General features: G+C 42.5%; 1 protein-coding gene across 3 annotated transcripts; it reads left to right on the forward strand.

The window, feature by feature from the left end:
* Window positions 1-5,633: 5,633 nt before the first annotated feature.
* On the forward strand, window positions 5,634-24,742 carry haus4 (HAUS augmin-like complex, subunit 4). Of its 3 annotated transcripts, none has more exons than XM_084324519.1 (9): window positions 5,634-5,859; window positions 6,037-6,176; window positions 9,068-9,199; window positions 10,027-10,167; window positions 10,826-10,922; window positions 16,970-17,115; window positions 18,659-18,789; window positions 19,646-19,714; window positions 24,442-24,742. In XM_084324519.1, the coding sequence occupies exons 1-9, from the start codon at window positions 5,793-5,795 to the stop codon at window positions 24,617-24,619; spliced, it is 1,101 nt and encodes a 366-aa protein (XP_084180645.1). In that variant the 5' UTR covers window positions 5,634-5,792; the 3' UTR covers window positions 24,620-24,742. The 3 variants fall into 3 exon arrangements, with proteins under 3 accessions (XP_084180645.1, XP_084180646.1, XP_084180647.1); XM_084324520.1 differs by having other exon boundaries at window positions 6,070-6,176; XM_084324521.1 differs by lacking the exon at window positions 10,027-10,167.
* Window positions 24,743-25,469: the final 727 nt, after the last annotated feature.

The following is a 25,469-nucleotide window of genomic DNA, read 5'->3' on the forward strand; positions in this document are numbered from 1 at the left end:
AGGCGCCGCTAGACCCAGTGACTTTTTTCCCCTGCGGTCCCCTCTGTTTTCCCTTCCCTACCATATTATAATTTGTTCAGAAATAAAGAGTCCCCTCTAAAGGGGGCCTGTATTTTTTGTTAACAAACTGTGTGTTTCTTCACCAAACATATGATGGGGTTGCAAAGTGTGAATCTTCACTAGTATGGGTTGATAGGAGGGTTACATTCATGTTAAGAGCTTAAGCAAGGCCTGCAACCTACACTCGGTTGAAAAAAGGTTTTTTTCTACCTCGGTCTGAGTCTCCACATAAAGGTAGAGGTTACTTGTATGTTCTGTTGCTTACACAAGTGATGTTGAGCTACAACACTATTGTGTTGGTTTTGCAGTAATGCTCGTATGAACACGTACCACGGCTCAGCCGCTCTCGCTCTCTCTATCAGTGTTTTTCTATGTTCAACATGGAATGCGGGTGTAGGATTCACACACACACACGACTTGGTTTTGTTGTAAACCCTGTTCACAGTTGTCTGTGGTTAGCATGCATTGTATTAGCTTGCGCTATTCATTAGCATTGCTACTAAAGGTATCGTGTGGCTAATGTTGTTGTTGTATGCAAGGGAAGGGCTTGTGAGGGGGTACCGAATAAACCCCTCCTTCCCTCTTCTGATTGGTCAGGGGGTTTATTCATCTCTCGTCAGTCCAGTCAGGGCCAAGCCATTAGGCGACTTGGCAGGGAGGGGGGGGGGGGGGGGGGGGAAGGGTTTCCCTGACTCTGCTCCTATTAACAGGCGTTGAGTGTTGGGTTTCCCCCCGTCATAGAACACGTCACTACGCACGTTGCTATTGACGATGGCTTCCGTGAGTTAGACCCGTATGTACGGTCTGTTGTTGTCAAAGTGTCGGGATAGAGCGTAGGACTTACGGTTCCACTACGCTCGATATATGTGTAACTTGAGTCGGTTGGTCACATGACTCAAGATTACCATGGCTTTTTTCACTCTATGACTCACGTGGGAAGTCTCTCTGGGGAGTTCCGTCTATCCTTGTGGTGGGGGTGACAGGATATAAAAATGTGAACAGTTTTTATCCTCAGCTGTGTCAAATGGGATTCATGTCAGTCGGTGCTTCTTTTCTTTTTAATAAAAGAGTGTGGAGTATATGAAGCACCACACCCTTCTTGTCGTTCTCCCAGACGCCTTGAGGATTCAATGAGGGGTCTAAATTAGCCTGTTCATTGATGTGGTTGTGTCCCGACGCATGCATGGTGCTAGCTCGGGGGGGTTCTGATAAGAATCATGCGGGTAGCTAGTACGCCTTGGTTGCTTGTTGTTAAAACAGCGTTTTTATAAAGCAACTGGGATGGAGGTTTTTTCCTCTTCCGAGAACATGTTACTGGTTCTCGACGGATTCTCGTTCATATCTGGGGGATGTTAACGGAATAGATCAGGACATAGGTAGAGGGGTCTCACGCCCTTGGGGTGGGCCACCGAGCACGGTTCACACCGGCCCGTCTGGGTGGCGCCCTCTTTTCATGTTTTTAGATCGACACGCATATCTGCCCCTTCTCCCGGAGTGGCATGTCAGCGTGGTTAGGGCACGGAACTGGTTCTGGTCACGCTGGTCCAGGTCAGTTAACCCGTTGTCCGCCGGGGATGCGGATCTGCTGTTCTGGTACCCTGAGGGACTTGGGCTTTTTTCAGGGGGTAAAATGCCGGGTCGGCCCGGGGTGTCACAAGGTTAGGCGTTATGGAGACCCTTGTTGGGTACTCTTTTGTACCTGGCACTATCATAAGGGGCTGGTTCTCTTTTCTTCGCTCCTCTCTCACGCATGGCGAAGAGAGGGCTGTTGGGGTGGTCTTCTGGACCTCCTCTGGTAACCCTGTGTGCTTCCCGAGCCGCCGGGCCCGGTCCGAAGTAAAGTTTCGTTGATACCGTAGGCCTGGGATAACCCTTTTTTCTTGAGGGGTTATAGGAACAACCACCGCATATGGTACCAAGAGGGTGGTTGATTCCCTGGTGTGTTGGAGCAGAGTCAACTCCCGGGTTACCCGGTTGAGTGTGCCCCTGCACGTTCATGACGTCTGCCAATCATGTCAGCCTTCTCTGCCTCGACCCCTCTGGGTGGTTTTTTTTTAAGGGAGGCTTTGTCATGGTGATCAACAACGCCAGCATACGCCCCTTCCGCCGGGGGGGCTGTTTTCAGCTGACTCCTTTGGCGCCTGTCTCGTCCGCAGTGCTCCAGGCTCAGGTTACAGCCTGCTGCCTGGTTTCCCCGGTGCGCTGCCTGCTTCCGTTGGTTAACCTTTTTGAGTGCTTACGGCCATGCTGACTGCCTGTTCTGCAGGGTCAGTGTGCCAGGCGGTGTGCTATTGGGGGGAAAGGGCCCGCTCTTGGAGAGGCCTTATCCAAATACGCTGGCGATGTGGGGGGCGGTGTCACTAAGTGACCACCTGGTGGGGTCTTGATGCCTGGCGTCATTGACCTCTCCGGGCCCCCTTTTTCCAGGGGATCCAGTCCCTTCAGTGGGTCTGGGTCTTCCTTCACGCTCCGCTGCTACGGCCTTGCCACGGGGTTGGGTTTGCTCTTGACCCCGTGATTTTGGGGGCAGTAACGAGGTTGTTCCTTCCGTTTGTTCCCTGGTGGCATGCGGGTTGTGCGTGTGTGTAGTCGTGGGGTCAAGCCACGGTCTGCTCACCCTGTGCGTTGAGTTGCTTGAGTTCCTCTTTGCACGGTCGGATCCGTCTCCCTCCCGTAAGCCTCCAATAGGGAGGGTATCCTCCATTAGGGAGGGTCGGGGAGCTCGGTCGTCCCCGATCTGATGGTTGTGGGGGGCCTCAGCGGGGTACATTTGTCGGGCTATGGCTCCCGCTCAGCTCCTGTTGTGCAACTGGTGCTGAGCGAAGCCATAACGAACATAGAACGTAAGGTTATGTATATAACCAAGTTCTATGAGTTATGGTGCGCTCAGCCGCTCACCGCAGTGCGCTCACCGCAGTGCGCTCACCGCTGCGGCCCTTGATCTCGCCTTGTGGTGAAAGTTTGGGAAGGAGGCGAGTAGGTGACCACACACCTGCTTATAAAGGTAAGCGGATGGGGGTGTGGTCAGACGAATGTTGGGATGTAAAGGTACATGGTGGAATTTTTTATTCAGTGCTCGTGCACGAAGTGAAGTACAGTGCAACTGGTGCTGAGCACACCATAACTCATAGAACTTGGTTATATACATAACCTTACGTATATGCTATGAATACTCACCCACAGACAAACTGACACAGGAGAGAAGGACACAACAAATGAAGAAGCAGTTCATTGGCATTTTTCCTGACGGGCCACTGAATGATCATACTGAAAAGTAAGAGAGAAGAAAACTGGGTACTATGGGAAAACACACACACATCAAATGAAATACACACTATCTCTTTCTGTCTCTCGGTTGTGAACAGGTTAAAGGAATGAATATGCATTAAATATTCTCAGGGGGGTAAAACCTGTAAGGTGTTTTCTAAAATAACATTTTTAAAACAACTATGACTCATTACTATTTGCTGTTCAAAAAAGCTGGATGGATCTTACCGGCTATGGATTTTGCACTGCTGTTATTTGATTTTCTGTGTCTGTGGTCTCAGGTACTTTTCAGGATTATTATGGATTGTGGACTCTTGTTTACTGGGATTATGCAAACAGCATGTGGACTATGAACTGAAAACAGCCTACAGTCAAAACTAGTAAACAGGTATTATTAACTCCACTCCTGGCTTCTTGCTAACCTTATTAAATGGTTTGTTTTAGGAATGTGTAAGTCTGGCCTGAGGCCTTATTGTAACAGACCTGAACATGCTATATGTGATTAAGTGATCTTATAGTGATCTTGATTTGGTGTACAGGCAAGGTAGAGCCAGACCAAAGTTAGTAGCCTAATTGAGGAGAAAGAAAATCATATCCTGGGGCTAATGCATTGCATGCTTAGTTTACACATAGCCTTTATATTTTACACAATGTAAAATATCAAGTTCAAGTTTTGTTTTATTTGTCACATATGGTACATTACAGTGAAATGCTAGGTTTTGTATGAGCCACCTGAGATTGTGCTTCATACAGTCAAAAAAGTTAAAAATAAAGACCAAACACTATACAATATACAAACTAAAGTACAAAATGCTTCTCTGTTACAGTGGGTGACAATATTGTCACAAGGAAAGATGAAATTACATACCTGGGTTCCATCCGAGAGGCAAATCTTTCCTGTGACAAAATGGCAACCAATGTAATAAAAAAAAGCAACCAACGAACAAGATTCTTGTACCGGATCTCCTCTCTGCTAAACAAGAATACCCTGAAGACTCTGGCAGGAGCACTCATTCAAGGGTACTACGACTATGCTTGCACCTCATGGTACCAAAGCACCTCAAAGGCACTAAAAACAAGATTACAAACATCACAAAACAAACTGGTCAGACTATACCTTACTCCTAAAACCCACCTCATCCCTGCCCATTTTGACAACCTAGGATGGCTAAGTTAGAGTAGACAACAGAGTACAGCAACTTGCAATGGGCCTGGTCTACAAGATACACTACACCACTAAGGTACCCATGTGTACATGTCGAAATACTTCCCAAAGGCCAGTGAATACCACAACCACAACACCAGAGGGAGTTCCACAAATCATGTTCAACCCCGATTCCGCTCAAACAAGGGACTAAACACATTTCCCCATTATGCCACAACAATGTGGAACGCCATACCCACAGCACAGCCGTAAAATAATGTGAATCCCTACCCACCTTCAAAACCGCTCTAAAAGAGCACCTACGGGAGGCCGCAATTCGAAACTGGGCCCGGTAAATATCCAAACCAACCCCCCCCCCAATGTACAGTTTCCTCCCCCTCAATTTTAGAAACTCTGTCTGTAAATAAACAGTACTGTATATTTGTACATCTTGTATGTCATAAATGTCTGGATGTAACAGTACTGTATGTCATAAATGTTATGATTAATTGAAAATGGGGGACCCTGATGTAAACAAGACGAAAGTCTTTCTCTGGTCTGCATCCCCTTAACAATTGTGTGTATTGTGCTGTAGGCCTACTGTATTGTACCCATTCTGCAATCTGTTAATAAAATGTTCAATCAATCAATCAATCAATGCAAGCAAATATTTTAGTATTTGAGCTTGCTTGACTGTAGTAGCAGTGCAAAGAGGCAGTTGTTTGAGTGGCTAGCTAGAGTCTTTAACTATTCTCTTAGCCTTGGCCCTGCAACCCCTGGTGTAAATGTGCTGGAGAGTGGGAAGCTCACCTCCAATTTTGCGTTCGGCTGATGGTCATGTGCAGTGCTATTCCCAAACCAAACCAGGAGGTAATGTTACCAGTCAGGATGCTCTATACAATTGTACACAATGTGCTTGATGTGATTTAATCCATACTGTACTGTAGGTGGGCAGATAACACGTGCTCTCGTTTGGTTAACTTATAATCAATAAAATAATAGTGAAAATAAAATACTCTCATTTAATTGTTTTTCTCATTTCTAACACGACTGCCTGCTATCATAGTTACAGACCACTGAGGGGCGCTGTTGTGAGTTGCCCTCTGGTTTGGGACTTTTAGCCAATCACAAGGTTTGTTGCAAAGGCGCGGGACGTCGTTCAGGAAGTAAACAACACCAAAATATCCTTGAGCTGAAATTGATGTAAGAAGATTTTGTTGTAGAGTTGGCATTCATGACAAAGTGGCCGTCCGTTTACATAAATAACACGTCTGTGTTATAATTATTAATTCAGTTAAACTTGGTTAACATTTAGCTGACCATGTCTGCTGCTGCTGAGTCCGCGAGTGCATCATCATTTGGGAAGGGAGACAACTTGCATCAACAAGGTAAGAATAACATGCAAGTAACGTTAAGTAACTTAAACGTGGAGAAAGTCTTGTGCAATTAGTGTATATATTTCAGTTTTTATATATATATATTCTAATCTCATTGCGAGTTCATTGTACTGTTGCAATGCAAAATACCTTTGTTTACATTCTTAATGTCGTCCTTCTACCTGCTAGTCCTGACTGTCTTCCCACTTTGTGAGCTGGCAGAGGAAGATCTGACCCAGAACCCACAGTTCTGTAAACTCCTGGCCACCTTGTCACAGCATGTGGACCGCACTGGACTCACTGTCACACTCAAGACGGAGCTAGATAATGTAGAGACACACACACACACACACACACACACACACACACACACACACACACACGGGCCCTATTCCCCGTACCTGGTTCAACTAAGTCGATCAAAAGTCCCATTATTCAATTAACCCGCTGTTTGAATCCAGGCTTTCCCTGTTCCTCGAACGCTGATTCAGTCTCGTTCATACCCAAAGCTGTAAAGGAATGTGAATCACTACCCACTTTCAAAAAACACTCTAAAAAAACACCTAAGGGAGACTGCAATTCGAAACTGGCCACTGTAAATGTCCGAACACAACCCCCTCCAATGTACAGTAAATTACCAAGTATGGTCTTGTCAATATTCCAATGTACAGTTTTGTTTGTACAGTTGTACAGTGTACCCCACCCACCCCACTCCTACCCAACCTCCCCCACCCACCCAACCACCTCCAATGTACAGTCCCCCCCCCACCTACCCAATCCAATGTACAGTTTCTACGTCAAATGTATATACTTTTTTTTTCTGGACTCTTTTTGTATCACAAACAGTACTGCAAATCTGGTATGTCATAAATGTATAGATGTAGCAGTACTGTCTATCTGTATGTCATTATATGTTACGATGAATTGAAAATGGGGTACCCTGATGTAAACAAGACGAAAGTCTTTCTCTGGTCTGCATCCCCTTAACAATTGTATTGAGCTGTACTGTACTGTACCCATTCTGCAATCTGTTAATAAAGTTTTCAATCAATTCAATCAATTCGAACCAGACTTGATAACGCAGAAATCCTGATTTTCTAACGGGATTGATTGATTGATTGATTTTTAACTTTATTAACAGCTTGCAGAATGGGTACAATACAGTACAGCGCAATAGCCTCGCTGACAAGTTAAATGCATAATCTATAGGCTAATGTTAAATCCCTCATTACCCCAATCAATCAGATTATATTTCTTTAAATGTGCCTGCTGGCAGTAGGCTTAATGGAATGAATAATCTAATGAGATCTTGCTAGCGAAAATAATTAGTTCAACTCTTTCAAAATAAGTATACAAACAAGCCCAAAGAGTATCTAATTGATACGAATTAATATATACTTATGAGGATATCTGTACTGTATGCACACGGCTTAGGTATCATGTACTTTATATATAAATACATGGTTCCCAAAGTTTCCAAGGCGCGACCCCGAAATAACGTGTCAGAGAGGCTTGGAGGGAGGCTATACAGTTTCACTATTAATCAGGTTTTAATCTGTTTCGGACATCATCCATACATGCATTGAATTGATTAATCTTTGGTTTATACCAGTGACACCTCATGTTCATCATCTAACAGTGCTTGAACAGATAAATGCATTTTCTCATTCATTCATCAAAACGTCAAAGGCTCATTCAATTTCTCAAATCCTTCAAACAGTGCATCTCATCAGACATTTTAATCTCAGTTACAATATCAACAATCCAGATTCAGATTCCTCGTAATTCATATCCACAGTCCACGCATAAAGACGCTTCAATTTATGCTTGAATGAAACACAATCCGGGCGCTCCGTTAAGCAAATACATCCAGCAGAGAATATGAAACTAATCAGAGCCAATCGCCCCATAGGTTTCATTAATTAAAAATATCCCTGCGGGATTCACATTTGCAATGCTCCGTGTTATTAAAATAAACACATAGTGTGTGTGGCGACGCGCGAACGCCTTATCCGTGTAACTATGACGTGCATTATTTAGGACAAAGTAAATAGCCTGAATATGATTTATTATCAGCATTTTAGGTATATTATTTTACATTTCAAAAGCCCCCTCTAGAAAAACGAAGCACAAAAACATAATTCAGATTGGTATAATGGGATCTAGACTGAGGATTATTTCAGGAAGGGAGCTGGCATTTCTTTGCGAGGGCGTGGCCATGCAGGTTATCCAGCTAACTGAACTTAACCCTGCGCTGGACCAGGTTCAAACTTTCTGATCTGTTGCCATAGTGATTTAGACAATCCGACGTCGGGGAACAGAAAGGTCAAGCTATCCTGAAAATTATCCGGCTAACTCAGTTAGCCAGGTACGAGGAACAGAGCCCAGGCCCGAACTGTACCAAAATCTTTCACAGACCACTTGTCTTTTACATCAGTTAACAGAGTTCCATCCATACTTTACCTTTTGTATACTGTAGGGCTGACCCCTATTAGTCGAATAGTCGACTAATAGGTCAAAAGGAGCCGTAGTCGACTGCCAACCTCTTAGTCGAATACAAAAAAATAAAAATTATTTAAATGTTTTTATCATTCTTTCCAAAAGAAAAGAGGCCTAGAAGCGTGGCTAACACTAATGGCACGCATACCAGAGGCTAACTGCCTAAGAAAACAGGCACAGAGTTACTGAAAGAGGATTCCACCCATCTAATGAACACACTAGACTAGACAAATATCAAGATCTATCAGTGGACCAATTGCATGCTTTTGCAGAGGACAAGAAGCCTTCAGTCGACTCCTTCAGACATTAAGCACCACCCACAGCCCAAATGGAATGATAAAAAAAGAAAATAATAATATAAAAAAAAAAAATATTATACTTTATTTATAAAAAAAAAATTATAGTTGACTAATAGTCGACTAACGGCAAATTTTGGCCAATCATAGTCGACTATCCAAATCCTTAGTCGGGGACAGCCCTAGTATACTGCTACATCACATGGCTCAACCAAAGTTGGGTTACACCATGCAGTTATTCTTTTTGGGGTGTTGCTATTTTCAACTGTGATCTGGTTGTTTGCTATTTATATGTTGCTTATGTGTGAATTTAACACACACACACACACACAGTGTCTACCTGTCTGAGTGTGTAAAGTTGTGTGTATGTCTGTGTGTAACTCTCGAATTAGTTTTGGCTTAGATTACGTTTGTTTTTAATCCAGGCTAAACAGGAGCTGCAGAATCAGAGGAGGATCTGGCTGCGCTCGGCTAGCCTCCACAAACTGTTGCAGGAGATGATCCAGGAGCACTGTGTCAGAAAGCAGCAAACCACAGTACCCCCAGATGAGAACATGGTACAGTCTACATAAACCCCTCACACTTGGGCTTATTGGTACAACCAGGGTGTCATTTGCAATCGGCAGCAGCCTACACACCAGCGTCTCCCTGCTGGCTAGTGCGTCCTTTCTCCAAGAAGCGACTGCAAGCTGTGCTTATGGCCACAGTTTGAGTAACTACAGCCCAGCACCAAGAAGACATAGTTTCTATCAGCCTATTTCTGTTTCTGTTTTGTTCTTCAGTGTTTCTGCTGTTTAGCCATTTGGCCTATTTGACCTACTTAGACTACTGTGCTTATTAGCTTACTAAGAAATTAGTTAATTCATCGAAATGCTTATTTAGATCAAATGCTAACAGCTTGTTGAGAATACGTTCATTTAATCTCTTTGCAAGTGCTTGAGAGGAAATCCCTCGATTTAGAAAAATGAAAACAACAACTAACACACTAAACAGAAAACAACTTTCTGTTGAATTGTATGAGATGTCTGAGTTTTATATGGATAACTATATCATTTTGATGGCTTACACATTACAAAATAAAGTCTCCTCTGTTTATTTCACAAATCGCACCCTGGGTACAATCCACTAGTACGCAAACAACCTTAGTGTCTTCTAGTAGTTTGAGTTTATTTTTCGTCACTAATATAGTAAACGGGTGAACTCACCAACCAATACTTTGTTGCTCTGCTCTGATTCTAAAGGCAGTATTCTTTGTTAATCAGTTCATTGTAAAGACTGGACATAGTTCTGTCTTCATTAAGGAAAATTATAAATTGGTAATGATAACAACTTGATGATGGTTAATATAGGCCGGGGTTCCCTGGTTGTGATTGTGTCTGTGTAGTTTTATGAGACGATGCAGCAGTGTCTGCTGGTAGCCCAGTGTGTCAAACAGCTGGATCCCAGTTCCACCACCAGCCAAGACCAGCCTCCTGTACTGGGGCTGAACGCCCAACAGCTGCTGGAGCTCTTGCCCCCTGAGAAGGTGTGTCCTGTCACAGCACATACACATTCATATCAGGGTTCAGCAGGTATAGCGCCAAACCAATATTATTGGCCAGTACTTGCATGAATTTATTTATACCATCAGCTCATATGTACAGATGTTGCCAGTCCAGGTTATGACAAATTAATGCCTGTAAACTTACAATGTCAATTGATGTGAAAATTTGCGAGGGGAATCTTGATGTAGTTACCCACTCATTTGCATGAAGATTGAGGAAAGGGCTCAGGGTGGGACTAAAGTGCTCAGGGTGGGACTAAAGTGCTCAGGGTGGGACTAAGCTAAACTATGAGTTTTTTGTCTCACTCCCAGTCTCATAGTGGACATGGCTCTCCTTAACCCTTTCACTACCACACTACCAAATGGTTAACCCTTTCACTGTGAAAATACAGAAGGTTAACCCTTTCACTGACACATGACACAGGGTTAACCCTTTCACTACCACACGACAGAAGGTTAACCTTTGGTAGTGAAATGGTTAAATATCAATATCGGATCTAAATATTAATATTTGATCAAGAAATCCTGTATCGATCAGGCCCTAATGCGTTATTAATACATACTTTGTGGAAATATATTACCTCTTGCTTTCAGTCATGCATCAGTCCCAACATCCATTCTGTGTTTTTATTTTCACCAGAGTACGCAGAGGATGAAACAGAGCCTCCCCAGAGAGCTAGAGAAACACCTCAAGAAGAAATGCTGCAGTCTTCTGGACTACTATCAACCTGAACGGGGTAGCTGAATACTAGACTTACTGTGATAGGGTTACTGTGATAGGGTAGGGTAGCTGAATACTAGACTTACTGTGATAGGGTTACTGTGATAGGGTAGGGTAGCTGAATACTAGACTTACTGTGATAGGGTTACTGTGATAGGGTAGGGTAGCTGAATACTAGACTTACTGTGATAGGGTTACTGTGATAGGGTAGGGTAGCTGAATACTAGACTTACTGTGATAGGGTTGCTGTGATAGGGTAGGGTAGCTGAATACTAGACTTACTGTGATAGGGTTACTGTGATAGGGTAGGGTAGCTGAATACTAGACTAACTGTGATAGGGTAGGGTAGCTGAATACTAGACTTACTGTGATAGGGTTACTGTGATAGGGTAGGGTAGCTGAATACTAGACTAACTGTGATAGGGTTACTGTGATAGGGTAGGGTAGCTGAATACTAGACTTACTGTGATAGGGTTACTGTGATAGGGTAGGGTAGCTGAATACTAGACTAACTGTGATAGGGTTACTGTGATAGGGTAGGGTAGCTGAATACTAGACTTACTGTGATAGGGGTGAATACACAGGCATCAGCCCAAAGTGGCTGAAATAGGTCAACCGAATTGTTCACCCCTGCTACTAAGTCCTGTGGTCTGATGGAATCTGTTGCTGCAGTCCTCGACAGCTAAATATATTCTTAGTGGACTAATAGTGAATGGATAGGTCGTGGAATTGGTCAACTAATCACTTAGTTGATTTAATTGACAAATCTCTAAAATTATGTTTCCCACATGCAGAAGGACATCTTTAAATGTGTGTAGAGCTTACCGGGGATGCGCTTATAATTTTTTCAGGAAATTACTCTCATTGAAAACAACACAACAAAGTCAGCCCTAATGTTCTATAGAATTTTAGCTAGCAGTGCGAGATGGGAATACTAGGGTTTACTTCCAGAAATATCCCCAGTATTGGTTTCAGTAAGCCCAGGCAAGATGTCTATATTTATCATTATTGTCTATTTACAGTTGTCTAAATTCATGATAATATTAGCAAAATATTACCTCGGATTTCTCACAAAACCATTTCTAAAATATTTATGAATATTAATGTATCATTATCTAACATGATTTTCCTTACCCTAAGCGGATATCATGATTTGTGTCATTATTGAAAAAAGCTCTTTTGTGAATTCATCCCATATTGCCCAGTCCTAAGTTTCAGTATGTGGGTTCAAAATGGCTCTTAACTCTTTGGACGCCACGGACTTGAGGACTTGATTTGTTCCTACCACGCCACGCTCTAAAAGATAGGAATAAGTGGCAGTGTTTGCAGGGCTATATATTCTATATTATAGCTATGGATACAATACTATGGCCCATTTGACATCAACTATCTATCGTTCAATATGTGAAAAAGAATACAATTTCTCATCAATACGTTCCCGTGTTATACCGTGGTGAATATAAGTATAGTTTTAGAGTGATCCTGTCTAATCCCAGAAAACGACGATATGCAGCAAAACGTGAATTTCACTAAAAGCGTTGCCATTTCTCGCCTGGACATGCTACTATTTCCAAATCAAATGTATGCTTTGATGCTTTGATCGTCACCAATGGCATACGTTGTGGAGTAACGTTACACACACGTTGCGATCGAGGTGAAATCATGGTTGGATCAAAGCAGGATTGATATAATTTAGCCCTTACCTTCACTAGGAGGTACCCCAAAAAGAATATTTCAATTGTCTTATCGCGAGTCCAAGTATTGGTGTCCGTCGTGTCGCCAACATAATCCACCACAACAGATGCATCGGGGGCATTTGACGCTGCTCAATGGGATCGGAATACCCGCTCGCCTCGCCTGACAAATAAAAGTGCGCCCGGAGACATTTGATCATTGCACAGGCCAAGATATAAGGTTTCAAAGGGTGCTCGATACTGCCTCCTGGGAAGATGCGGCCGGTATTGCACTTTGGTGATCTCAGGATGATTCCCCATGTTAACCCCGAGTCCGTGTGCCTGTAATGAATAGAAATATCGAATAAAAGAAATAACAATGAAAACCCGACTATACTCGGGTTTTTGGGGGTCCTGGCGGCGTCTATGCCTTCTACAACGCTGTTCGGTTTCCGGGTTCCTCTGATTGGCCGCTGAAGCACGCCCCCCGAGTGACGTGCGAACAGCCAGCCTTCACCGAGCTGAGCTCTAGTTCTAACCAACTCGATGGAGATCAACCCTGAGGTTGGAAAATCACTTAGATTTCGTAAATATTTACCCGTTTCTCATATGGTTAACGATTCAGAAACAATCATTGCTCATCTCTGTGTGTTTGTCGTTGCAGATGCTCAACAAGGTGGGTTTGATACGCAGTCATGGCGGCGAAAGTGTCTTTATTATTTTGATTAGTTAACGTTATCATTAGCAGGTAAGTTATGAAGTCATTGTTTATCAAAAAACCAACAGCATGACTGGCTCGTCTATTTAAGCATTACATCACACGCAGGAGTGGTTTGTGACCAATAAACCATGCCTAGGGGTGGTTGTTAGGCCCGAGGCGCAGCCGAGGGTCGTTAGACCCCCCTAGGCATGGTTTATTGGTCACAAATCACGACTGCACGTGGTGTAAAGCTTTTATACAACTGCCAGATTCATCCAACCTTATTTCTATACAATAAACACACATTAATCGAAGATTTATTGAAAAAACCATCCGCCAGAAAAAGTAGTTCCCACAACTCCATGTGGAAGCAGCTTGAAGTGCATCCAACCAAACTAACACATCCAACTGTGTATTATTGGAATGATTGAGAGAAGTTGCCTCATGTGGAAGCAGCTTGAAGTGCATCCAACCAACTAACACATCCAACTGTGTATTATTGGAATGATTGATTGAAAATGTATTAAAACGTTTTCTTTGCCCTATAGGAAAAAATCGTTTTCTTCGCCCTATTTTATTATTTATTTCTTTTAGCCTAAACTTAACCAGTTGGAAACCAGGGGTACAGTAATAAAATTAGCAATCAACCAATCAATCAATTCAATAGACCATGCTCACTTAAAACAGCGCTGCTTCTCTCTCAGTCTGACTCCCCCGCTGTTGCAGACAGGAGTGTGTGTGCGTGTGTGTGTGCGTGTGTGTGTGTGTGTGTGTGTGTGTGTCACAGTGTGTGTGTGCGTGTGTGTGTGTATGTGTGTGTGTGTGTGTGTGTGTGTGTATGTGTGTGTTTGTGGGTACGCCAGCGTCGGACAGTGTGAGAGAGAACGCTGCAGTCGGAAAGTAGGAAGGAAGAAATTTAAATCAATCAATTAATCTATCAATCAATCCGCGATTTTTCTTTTGTTCTAGATTGAGTCAAGACCCATCAATTACATCATCCAACATTGTTTAAAATACTAACACATTCCCCTTGACAGAATCGCTTCATATTTAGTCGTTATGGTGCTTTCAACATAACCATTTGTTTCTCCGCGATCCTGTTTTCTCCCGGAGTGAGCCGGGGAGGGTTATGTGATTTGGTTGTGGGCGGGTCCTGAGCCCAGGACCGTGGATTGTTGTCAATAAAGACGTGTGAATGGCCAATCAGAATCGAGAAATTTGCATGCCGTTGTATAATCTGTGCTAGATCAAGACACTATTTCAATAATGGATGACGGTGAAAGCATACACGCCACGAGAACAGTTAGTACTCTGATTGATTGAAAACTTTATTAACAGATTGCAGAATGGGTACAGTACAGCTCAATACATACAATTGTTAAGGGGATGCAGACCAGAGAAAGACTTTCGTCTTCTTTACATCAGGGTCCCCCATTTTCAATTCATCGTAACATATGACATACATGACATACAGATAGACAGTACTGCTACATCTATACATTTATGACATACCAGATTTGCAAATACAGTACTGTTTGTGATACAAAAAGAGTCCAGAAAAAAAAAGTATATACATTTGGCGTAGAAACTGTACATTGGATTGGGGGGGGGGGGGGGGGGGGGGGGGGTGGGTGGGTGGGGGACACTGTACAACTATACAAACAAAACTGTACATTGGAATATTGACAAGACCATACTTGGTAATTTACTGTACATTGGAGGGGGTTGTGTTAGGACATTTACAGGGGCCAGTTTCGAATTGCAGTCTCCCGTAGGTGTTTTTTGAGAGGGTTTTTGAAAGTGGGTAGTGATTCACATTCCTTTACAGCTTTGGGTAGGGCGTTCCACATTGATGTGGCATAATTGCGAAACGCGTTTAGTCCCTTGTTTGAGCCAAATCTGGGTTTAACATGATTTGTGGAGCTCCCTCTGGTGTTGTGATCGTGGTATTCACTGACCTTTGGGAAGTATTTTGACATGTACATGGGTACCTTGGTCGTGTAGTGTATCTTGTAGACCAGGCCCATTGCAAGTTGCTGTACTCTGTCGTCTACTCTAAGCCATCCTAGGTTGTCAAAGTGGGCAGGGGTGAGGTGGGTTCTAGGAGTAAGGTCAAGCAGTAGTCTGACCATGTTTGTAATTTTGTTTTTAGCGCCTTTGAGGTGCTTTGGTACCATGAGGTGCAAGCATAGTCGTAGTACCCTTGAATGAGTGCTCCTGCCAGTGTCTTCAGGGTATTCTTGTTTACCAGTGAGGAGATCCGGTACAAGAATCGAGTTCGTTGGTTGACTTTTTTTATTACATTGGATGCCATTTTGTCACAGGAAAGATTTGCCTCTAGGATAGAACCCAGGTAGGTAATATCTTCTTTCCTTGTGACAATATTGTCACCCACTGTAACTGAGAAGCCGTCGGTCTTGCTGAGTTTGTTATTTGAACCGAAGAGAATGGACTCTGTTTTGCCCATGTGTAATGATAGTTTGTTATCAGCGAGCCATATGCAGATTTTGCCTAGTTCTGAGCTGAGGGTTTTTTCAACCTGTAACTTGTTCTTGTCAGAGACCAGCAGGGCTGAGTCGTCCGCAAACAGGAACAAGTTGCAGTCACAAGCTGACGACATGTCATTTGCATAAATTAGGAACAGTAGCAGACCTAGTATGCTTCCTTGTGGAACACCTCTGTAGATATAACGTCAGCTAGCGAGGTTGCACACCTATATCTTCTACTTTCATGAATTGTTTTCTACTCCTACTCTGCTTTAAAAAGATAATTCCGCACCGTCATCCATTATTGAAATAGTGTCTTGATCTAGCACAGAATAGACGAGCCAGTCATGCTGTTGGTTTTATGATAAACAATGACTTCATAACTTACCTGCTAATGATAACGTTAACTAAATAATAAAGACACTTTCGCCGCCATGACTGCGTATCAAACCCACCTTGTTTAGCATCTGCAACGACATAAACACACGGAGATGAGCAATGATTGTTTCTGAATTGTTAACCATATGAGAAACGGGTAAATATTTACGAAATCTAAGTGATTTTCCAACCTCGGGGTTGATCTCCATCGAGTTGGTTAGAACTAGAGCTCAGCTCGGCGAAGGCTGGCTGTTCGCGCGTCACTCGGGGGGGCGTGCTTCAGCGGCCAATCGGAGGAACCCGGAAACCGAACAGCGTTGTAGAAGGCATAGACGCGTCCTGGCGCTGATTCAGCGTTGTAGAAGGCATAGACGCGTCCTGGCGCTGATTGAGTTAAAGGAACACGACAATATTTTGGGAAATGAGCTTACCGTCTTCTCCAGAGAGACAAGAAGATAGATACCAGTTTCCTCTCTGTGCGTTCAGTAGAAAGCTATCTGGCTGCATGTTAGCCTAGTTTAGCACAATGAATGGAAGCAGACATGACCGGTTAGCCTAGGCATTGTCCAACTAACACCTCTCCCGAAGGCTAACCGGTCATGTCTGATTCCATTCATTGTGCTAAGCTAGGCAGATAGCTTTCTACTGAACGCACAGAGAGGGAACTGGTATCCATCTTCTTGTCTCTCTCTGGAGAAGACTGTAAGCTAATTTCCCAAAATGTTGGCGTGTTCTTTTAACACTTTTTCAGCCATGGGGGGACCATCGCTGCTGAATGAGGGTAAACCACTGATCGTCCCTGACCAGTGTTCTCTTCTGTCGACAGAGAGCGAGAGCGACGGTCTGAAGAACATGAAGCTCTCTCATTTGTCTGGCCTGCTGGACAGCGAGAGGAGGAGAGCCATGAGTCTGAAGGAGAAGAACCAGGAGAACACCATCCTGCTCCAGCAGCAGACCCAGCGCTACCTGTCTGTGAGTCTGAGGGTCATTTGTGAAGTTGTCTTAAAGGGGAACTATTTTACTATTTCTTTCACTATTTGGGCACTTTTACACAATTCCTGTGAGTCTATGGAACACCTCTGTAATATATATATTTTTTTTATTCATTGTTTTGTATTTCTAATCAAGTCCTCAAAAACAGCATTTTTCTACCTCAAGATCTCGAGCTGTTTTGAGCCTGGGCTCCTAAACCACTGTGCACCGTCGTGTTCGCCTGAACATTAACATGCAGCAGTGACTATATGACATCACATATAGGCACATTTTCAAACGACTCAGTTCAGTGAGGGTGAATATTGTGAGAGGAGAATTGGAAGAATGCGCCAATATGAGAATTTTGAGACATAGATCATATTATTATAAGTTCACATAGCTAGGAAACAATGCTAAACACTCAAAAAGGCCATTTATAAGATAGTTCCCCTTTAAAAGCAACTACTGTAAGCAAATAATGGTCACTGTTTTTGACACTGAACAGATTACACAAGCACAGTTTCCCCTACAGCCGCAAAGTATCTTACATTTGGTTTCTCAATATGCTTTCCATTCTATACTAACTATTACAGTGCCCATTCAAAATGTGGCCGCTCGGAGCACGTGCCCAGCTGCCAATTCAGAACTGGCTGATTGCTTTGCTGGCAGTGTGGTATTCAAAACATGCCTGTGCAGAAAGCGTGAAACATAAACGTTGTTGTTATAGTGCAGCCATCTGGCCAAATAGCATCACATGCAGCACTGCACCCCCTCCTCAGCAGTACGTCCAGCAAGTCTGAAGTCGATCAGGTGAATGGTTTTTGAGATATGCATAATGTTTATTGTCATAGCGCCACCATCTGGCCAAATGGCACCAAAATTTGCTCCATTGGGTCCTCAGCTGCCCCATCCCCTCCCTGAAGGACTTGCACAACTCCCGCTGCCTCAACAAAGCAAAAAAACATTACCAAGGACAGCTCACACCCTGGCTTCCACCTGTTCGACCTGTTGCCATCGGGCAGGCGTTACAGGTGCATCAGAGCCAGAACAAACAGGCTCAGAGACGGTTTCTTCCCCCACCACCTTGAACTCTAATATGCACCAATAACTCACCCCTTCCCCCTCCTCTCACACTGTGCAACATCATACCCTCAAGTGCAATACCCACCCACTACCGTCTGACACTGATTGTTATTTGTATATTGTTATTTTGTATATTATACAGTATTGTAACATTGTTTTATTATATAGTATTTTATGTTTATCTTTTATTACTTGTGTGATTTTATATTTGCTTCCTAGTGGAAGTGCACCTTAAGTTTGAGTCCCAAATCTTGTTGTATGCAAATATAATGACAATAAAGTACAATCTAATCTAATCTAAAAATACACCCACTGAGCATGAAGTTGATCGGATGAACTGTTCTCGAGATGTGTGAGCCAAAGACACACCGACACGCACACAGACGGATAGAGATGCCTTTCTTTATGTTGGATATAAATTCTGATCTTTTTGTATTGAGCATTTCTGTTCCCTGTTCAGGAGATGATTGCCTGCATCCAGCTTCTCCAGTCTTTCATCCTGGACCACAGGCTAAAGGTGCAGACAGATCTGGACAGGAAGAAGTTGGATTACTTTGAGATGAAATGTGACCTTGTGATGAAGAAGATGAGGTAAGGACCTTTGGCAGTTTGCTTATTTGTAACCGTTTATGCCAACATCCAGCCATGTTCTTCCAAAGTATCATCACTATTGTTACTGTGATTTGAATGTGTATCTGAGTGTAGAGACCTTACTAAGTTATGTGCTATCTACGTGAGAATCTAAATGACAAAGAATCAGTCCAGTGCCCTATTCCTAATACATTGCTTAAAGGAACACGCCAACATTATAGTACGCTTACCGTCTTCTCCAGAGATGGAGAAGAAGATATATATCAAATTCCTCTCTGTGTGTTCAGAAGAAAGCTATCCAGCTGCAAGCTAGCCTAGCTTAGCACAAATGAATGGAAGTGGATACGGACCCACTAGCCTAGTTGTTGGCACTTATCTAAGGAACAGGGTAGACGTTTTTGGAAACAAGTTTGTCGATAGGGTCAAAGATAAAAATGTATTAAAGTTTTCAAGGAATGGAAAATCTGGGGTTTTATGTCAAATTATCAGCACTTTTATTCAGATAACTTTGATCATCCACGTACAAGGAATAGAGCCCTGGGGTCAAAATAATCGAAATGACACAAAATGATATAGTTTTGGTATGCAAATTGGTACCCTACAATTCAAAGCAGCTACAAAGGTAAAAGATCATTTTGAGTGTCAGTTCATTTGCAACTAAAATACATTTTTCATCCACCATTTTGGCATATGGTTTGGCAAAGTTAGAATGTTGGAGTTGGTGAGCATTCACCTTTCCTTAGGTTAGGCTAGGCTAGGCTATCTTGGGTATTCTGTTCCGTCAATGATAACAACCAGTAATCAGACTGGAATGTAATGTAAAAATTACTGAGGCTGTTTTCTCTCTTCCTAAAAGGGGTGAGATACTCGGGATTCAGCTGGACACCTACACAGCAGAAACAATATCAGCCCACAGGAAAATGAGGCAAGTGGCCTCTTAAAGCTTGTCATTTTCTGACTCATTGTTTTTTTTAAATTAATTGTATGACATCATCTACTTGAAAGACTCTCAACACCCACTATTCTGGGTCCAATAATGGAACCCTTTTCTCGTCTTTGTCAGTATTCATGAAATGAGCCATACTACAATAAACGTGTAACAGAAGCTACCGTCTATTGTAATGTTGAAATACTTGGTAATGTCAATATTCTTTCCTACTAGACTGGTAATGCTTTACGTGAAGCACAAGACCAGATCAGAAGTGAATGAATTGTAAGCATGCATATCTATGCATATAATCATATAAGCAAACTAAAAGAATGCACTCGGTAGAACGAGTTGCTTAACAATCTGCCCACTTTGCTGTTACTTTTCACACTTTGCATTTTACTGGGTACGTTTTTTTTTTAATTTGATCTGGAGGTCATCTGGGGGAGCTGCACGAATCCACTTCAAGGTTCTTGACCTGGCATTCCGTGCAACAAGGGGAACGGCTCCCTCCTACCTCCGGTCAATGCAATACTAAGCGCGTTATCAAGTCAGACAACATTATAAACTGAAAGTGTCTGCAAGTTAGTTCCGTGCAGTAGAGTCGCAGCACAGAGTAGCTTTCACTTTTCGAGTGGAACTTGGCGTGAAGGAGGAGAGAAAGAAAGGTCTAGACAACACGACAGGTTCCACAACCATGGTGGAGGATTTGGAAACTCACACCCCACCTTTTAGAACCCATCCTCCTCCACCTTTCCACATGCTACTTCGCCAGGCTCACTGTCAGCAACAGGAACAAACTCCTCAAAATCACACACTGCCTTCAAAATCACTGGTCTCCCTCCTCCCGGCTCTCATTGACATCACCTGCAAAGCACTCACCACAGCACACGACCACAGCCATGTTTCACTTGATTGTTCAACTATGGAAGAGTATATATCTAAATGACTTAATTTAGATATTAGTGTTGTCCATGGGGAGCTGAGTATTCTTGTGACTATATCACTAAGTAATGGGTCAGGAGATGCATTCATTTGTACATTTGGTAAATCTTGGCCTTATGGTGGTGCTAGATGAAAGGTCACAGGGTCACCAAAACCCCCCATCCTCATTCAACTACACTGGTTCCCTGTGCACTACCGGATCGATTACAAAAACCCTCTACTCAACTTCAAAGCCCTCTACAATCTAGCCCCCATCTAAATCACTGACCTCCTCCAGGAGTACACCCCCTCCTGCACCCTCCACTCATTCTCTACTGGATTTCTATCCATCCCCAGCTCACGCTTCAGCACCATGGGTGCTCGAGCTTTCAGCTCCCAGACTCTGGAACTCCCTGCCCCCACATGTCCGACAGTCTGACTCCATATCAACATTTAAATCCCAACTAAAAACCCATCTGTTTAAACTGCCATATTCACTATAACCTGTGTGTCACTGTTCTATACACCCTGTTGTTTGTTTGTTTTGTTTTTTAACTTCACTGTTTTATACTTCCTGTTGTTTGTTTAGTTTTTAACCTTGACTTTAACTTGACTCTTTTTTTTAAACTGTTTTGCTTTGTTTTTATGACCTGTAAGGTGACCTTGGGTGTCTTGAAAGGCGCCCCCCCCCCCAAAAAAACGATTATAATTATTATGACCAAAACCATTAGATTTCTTCCTCTAGTCTAGGGGACATGGCTGTTCTCAGCTCATTTCATGGGAATCCGATGATGGCGCTAGAAGAAAGGTCATGGGGTCACCAAAATCGATAGGTTTCTTCCTCTTTGGATCATGAATGCAAGCAGCACATTTTATCTCAATGTGGCTATTACTTTGCAAAATATCCAAAATGTGGTGAAAACATAAGCACTTGGTGGAGGTAATTAAGTGCATTATAGTGCACTGTGACATGCATTGTAAAACATTACAAATTTGTTATGATTGTCTTGTGATTGTGTTTCTCTGCTATTCTCGGTCCTTGCTCCACAATTGTGGAACGAACTTCCCACTACAGTCGGGACAGCTGAAACCCATCCAATTTTCCATTGTTGACTAAAAACACACTTCTTCAATCAATATCTGAAATGAAGAAGGAAAGAAAAATACTAACCTTCGTACTGTCCTTTACTAGTATGCACTCTGCTATTAAGGAATCTACCTTGCCTATATTACTACTATGCTAACATGTCTATACTACTATGCACTCAAGACTGTAGCACTAAGTTTGACACTGTTTGACAAACAATGGTTCTCATTCTCGAACAGTACCTTTGTAAATATCTTGAAAATCCTGAATGAGTGAAACGGTCTCCGTATGTGGCCAAAATCTTCGCAGCTGGTTTCCCATGAATGAAATGCATCACCATAGCTGTCAACATAGGCAGGAGACAAAACGTGTACATTTGAGCCCCGCCCCTTCCCTCGGCCTCGGCCCCGCCCCCTCCCAATGGAGCTGCCTCGTCGCTTGCCATCTGCTGGTCAAAACCTGTATGTACCCAGCCATTCGTTTAAGGGTAAACTGTAAATGTTTTTTCACAGGAAATGCACTGTATTATTTTACAGATTACTTTTGTGTTCCTACTTTAAGTGTAAATGCTATAAAAATACAGTAAATTACATTTTATCAAAATATTAACCATTAAATAAAGGTTGTAATCTGTAAATGTATTTGATTTTACTGTAAATGTTGTGAATTGAAAATGGGGGAAGAAGTCCTTCTCTGGTCTGCATCCCCTTAACAATTGTGTATTGCGCCATACTGTATTGTGCCCATTCTGCAATCTGTTAAAGTTAGCAATCAATCAATGTATTACCATAGTGTCTTTATACCTTCATCACTGTAGGCTACATATTAATACTACAACTCGTTAAAGCTATAAAAAATACCTATGGTCATTACTTTAGCAGTGGGAATATCATTTTAAAAAGCCAATGCGATTTTGTGTTTTCCCTCAATATCTCTGCAATGCCTGCGAGTTACCAGTAACTGTATTTGTCATACCATGACAATTCACGACAACTTTTAAAACTGATCAATTTATATTTATAAATCGCATTCAGGAAATTGGGCGTCAGTGAAGGCATGCTCTCCGTGGAGGAATGGGAGGAGGGGACAGGGGAGGCGCAGAGCAAACGGCTGTTCACCATACATTTACACATTCCTGCATCACATACAGTAACTTTGTATTGTTTTATCCACAGAAGATTTGCAAACATTTTGTTCCAGAGACAAAAGCCACAGAGTGGGCAATCAAGAGACACTGGCTAAGTTGATTTGACACCCTCGGTGCATCAGTCTCTCCCCTGAGCTCTGAGCTTTATCCGGTCGCTGTTCTTATTCTTCTTCGGGTCGCAACCGTCTCCCGGTCTGACTTCCTGTGATAACGTTCTAATCTACACTGCTGCTACCTGTCGTCACGGAGGGGAATTGCAGCCATTTTGTAAAAAATTATAATTACAAAATACGTGCCAATTCCGTTAACCGTGAACAGGGCGTGAAGAAGGTTGAAAAAACAGGAGAATCCCGGGAAAAACGGGAGGGTTGACAGCTATGTGCGTCACTCATTCTTAAACTGAAAAGTGCATTCTTGTTAATTGAATTTGCATACAGACACACCCCGCCAGCTCCTTATGAGGCGTGTGCAAAACTGCGAGGGCCGTATGCAAAACAGCAGAGGTTCGGCATTGCATCTGCACCATGCTGATCCATTCAACAGGTAGCGCGGAAGTGATTTGCGACTGATCTCAAAATGAGATTAGATTCAAATGTATTGTTATTATACAGGACAAGTACAATACACCATCCAACCAGAGTGGATAAATAAATGCGTGGAGAAATGGCTTAGTGAGGCAGCCTCAGCGCGCGAACACACACTGTATACGTGCTAAATTAATCGTTCCAGCAAAGTATTAGCATGACATCTCATTTAGTAATGTCAATACTGAACGACTGCACGATTGGCTCTTGACAAGCGTTCAGTATTGACATTACTAAATTAAGATGTCATGCTAATACTTTGCTGGAATAATACATTTAGCATGTGCGCGATGAGGCTGCCTCACTAAGCCGTTTCTCCACGCATTTATTTAGTTTTAGCAATAGGACTATAAACCAACAATAAATAATATCATAGAGAATAAGACTGTATATGGCATTAATACAGTATATTCAACTATACAGTAGCTATATCCGCGGCGATCGTTTGCTGTGTGTGTGTGTAATGCTCACAATGCCTCATTGAGTCAGGACTAAATGCAAAACGTAATTGTTAATGATACAAATATTGTCGTATTTATTATCATTATAATTATTGAATTCCACGGATGTTTGTAGTATCGCCAATCCCCAATGACTTGTCCCAGAGAAAGCTGTTGAAAACTGGGCGCACACCGGTCTGTCCGACTTGCGATTGCCTTTTCGAGTTTGTAAATCCTACAACGAATTTACAATACGAAGCCATTCGAGAATGCCGAATAAGTACGTAAATCGAGTTACGAAGGAATTCCTTCGTAACTTTTATGTATGTCCGTTCGAGAATGAGGACCAATGTTACTTACCCTTAGCTGCCAGAGTTGTACCCTTCCTGCTGATTTGTTGTACAGAACTTGTAAGTCGTTTTGGATAAAAGCGTCAGCTAAATGACTCGTTTATGTACAATCAAGTATAATGTCTAATGAGAGATGGTACCAGTCAATTGTCACCTCAACTCATACAGTATACTGTTGCTACTCCATTGCAGAGCTATGCTCGAGTCTGAACTGAAGGCCTCTCGGTTGGAGAAGCAGTCTGTGGACTCAAAGTTGGCCTCCTTCAAGATCTTCGGTGAGGAGTTCGAGGCTCTGGCAGAGGAATACGCCCGACTACGGGAGGATATTGAAACCAAGAGCTGGGCTCTGAAGGAATTGTACCCTCACTGATGGAGGATCAAGCTAGATGTGGGACATTGCTAACCCTTTCATAGTACACATTATGTTTTGACGTTGACGTTCGAACCTTCGTTTTTCATTAAAAAAAGTACTATTTTTTTTTAATAAATATCCTCAAACTAAATCCCCAATTTGAATAAGTGATTAATCTGATGAAACCGTCTTTTTTTTTTTTTTATTAAATCAACTTTCTTTAATGAATATAACTCATCAGTTTTAATACTATAATATTAGTGTAGCCTAATCTTTATCTGCAACTGTGAAGAAAACGATTACCTTTATTGGTTGTAACAGTATAATAATGAAATAATCAGTACCTCCGTCAAAGATTATGAACCTACACAATACGGTTTGGCTGTAATAGTTTAGTAGGTGGATCCTTACTCTGGTCTAGCAATCAGCCACTCACAGAGATCCCACTTATTTTTGAGCATCTTAAAAACTCACATGCAGTGATTTCTTCAATCTTACGGTAGTGGGATAACTATTTTCCTACATATTTTACATTGGGCTACAGTGATATACAGTAGTAACATAAAAGGTGGGTGGGTAAATTGTGAACAGTGATCAGAGTAACAGCACTAGGTTATCACCAGGCTACATATATTTAGAAAATACATGTTGGCCTATATACTGTAGGTTGTGCTTTTTTCAGAATAGTATTTTGTTTTATTTCCTTTTAACACGTTGGTTGCCACTTGTTAACATGGTAAAACATGGTTGAATGCCACCACCCACTTCAATGATAGCGTTGTGAACGCATAATCTCTGTCTTAAATTATGGCTATGTGTCTAATCTGCCCGTCGCTTATCAATGACTTGTTTGCAGTCAACATTGTCG

The sequence above is a fragment of the Notolepis coatsorum genome (genome assembly GCF_963971535.1).
Source record: "Notolepis coatsorum genome assembly, chromosome: 11".
Lineage (NCBI taxonomy): Eukaryota > Metazoa > Chordata > Actinopteri > Aulopiformes > Paralepididae > Notolepis > Notolepis coatsorum.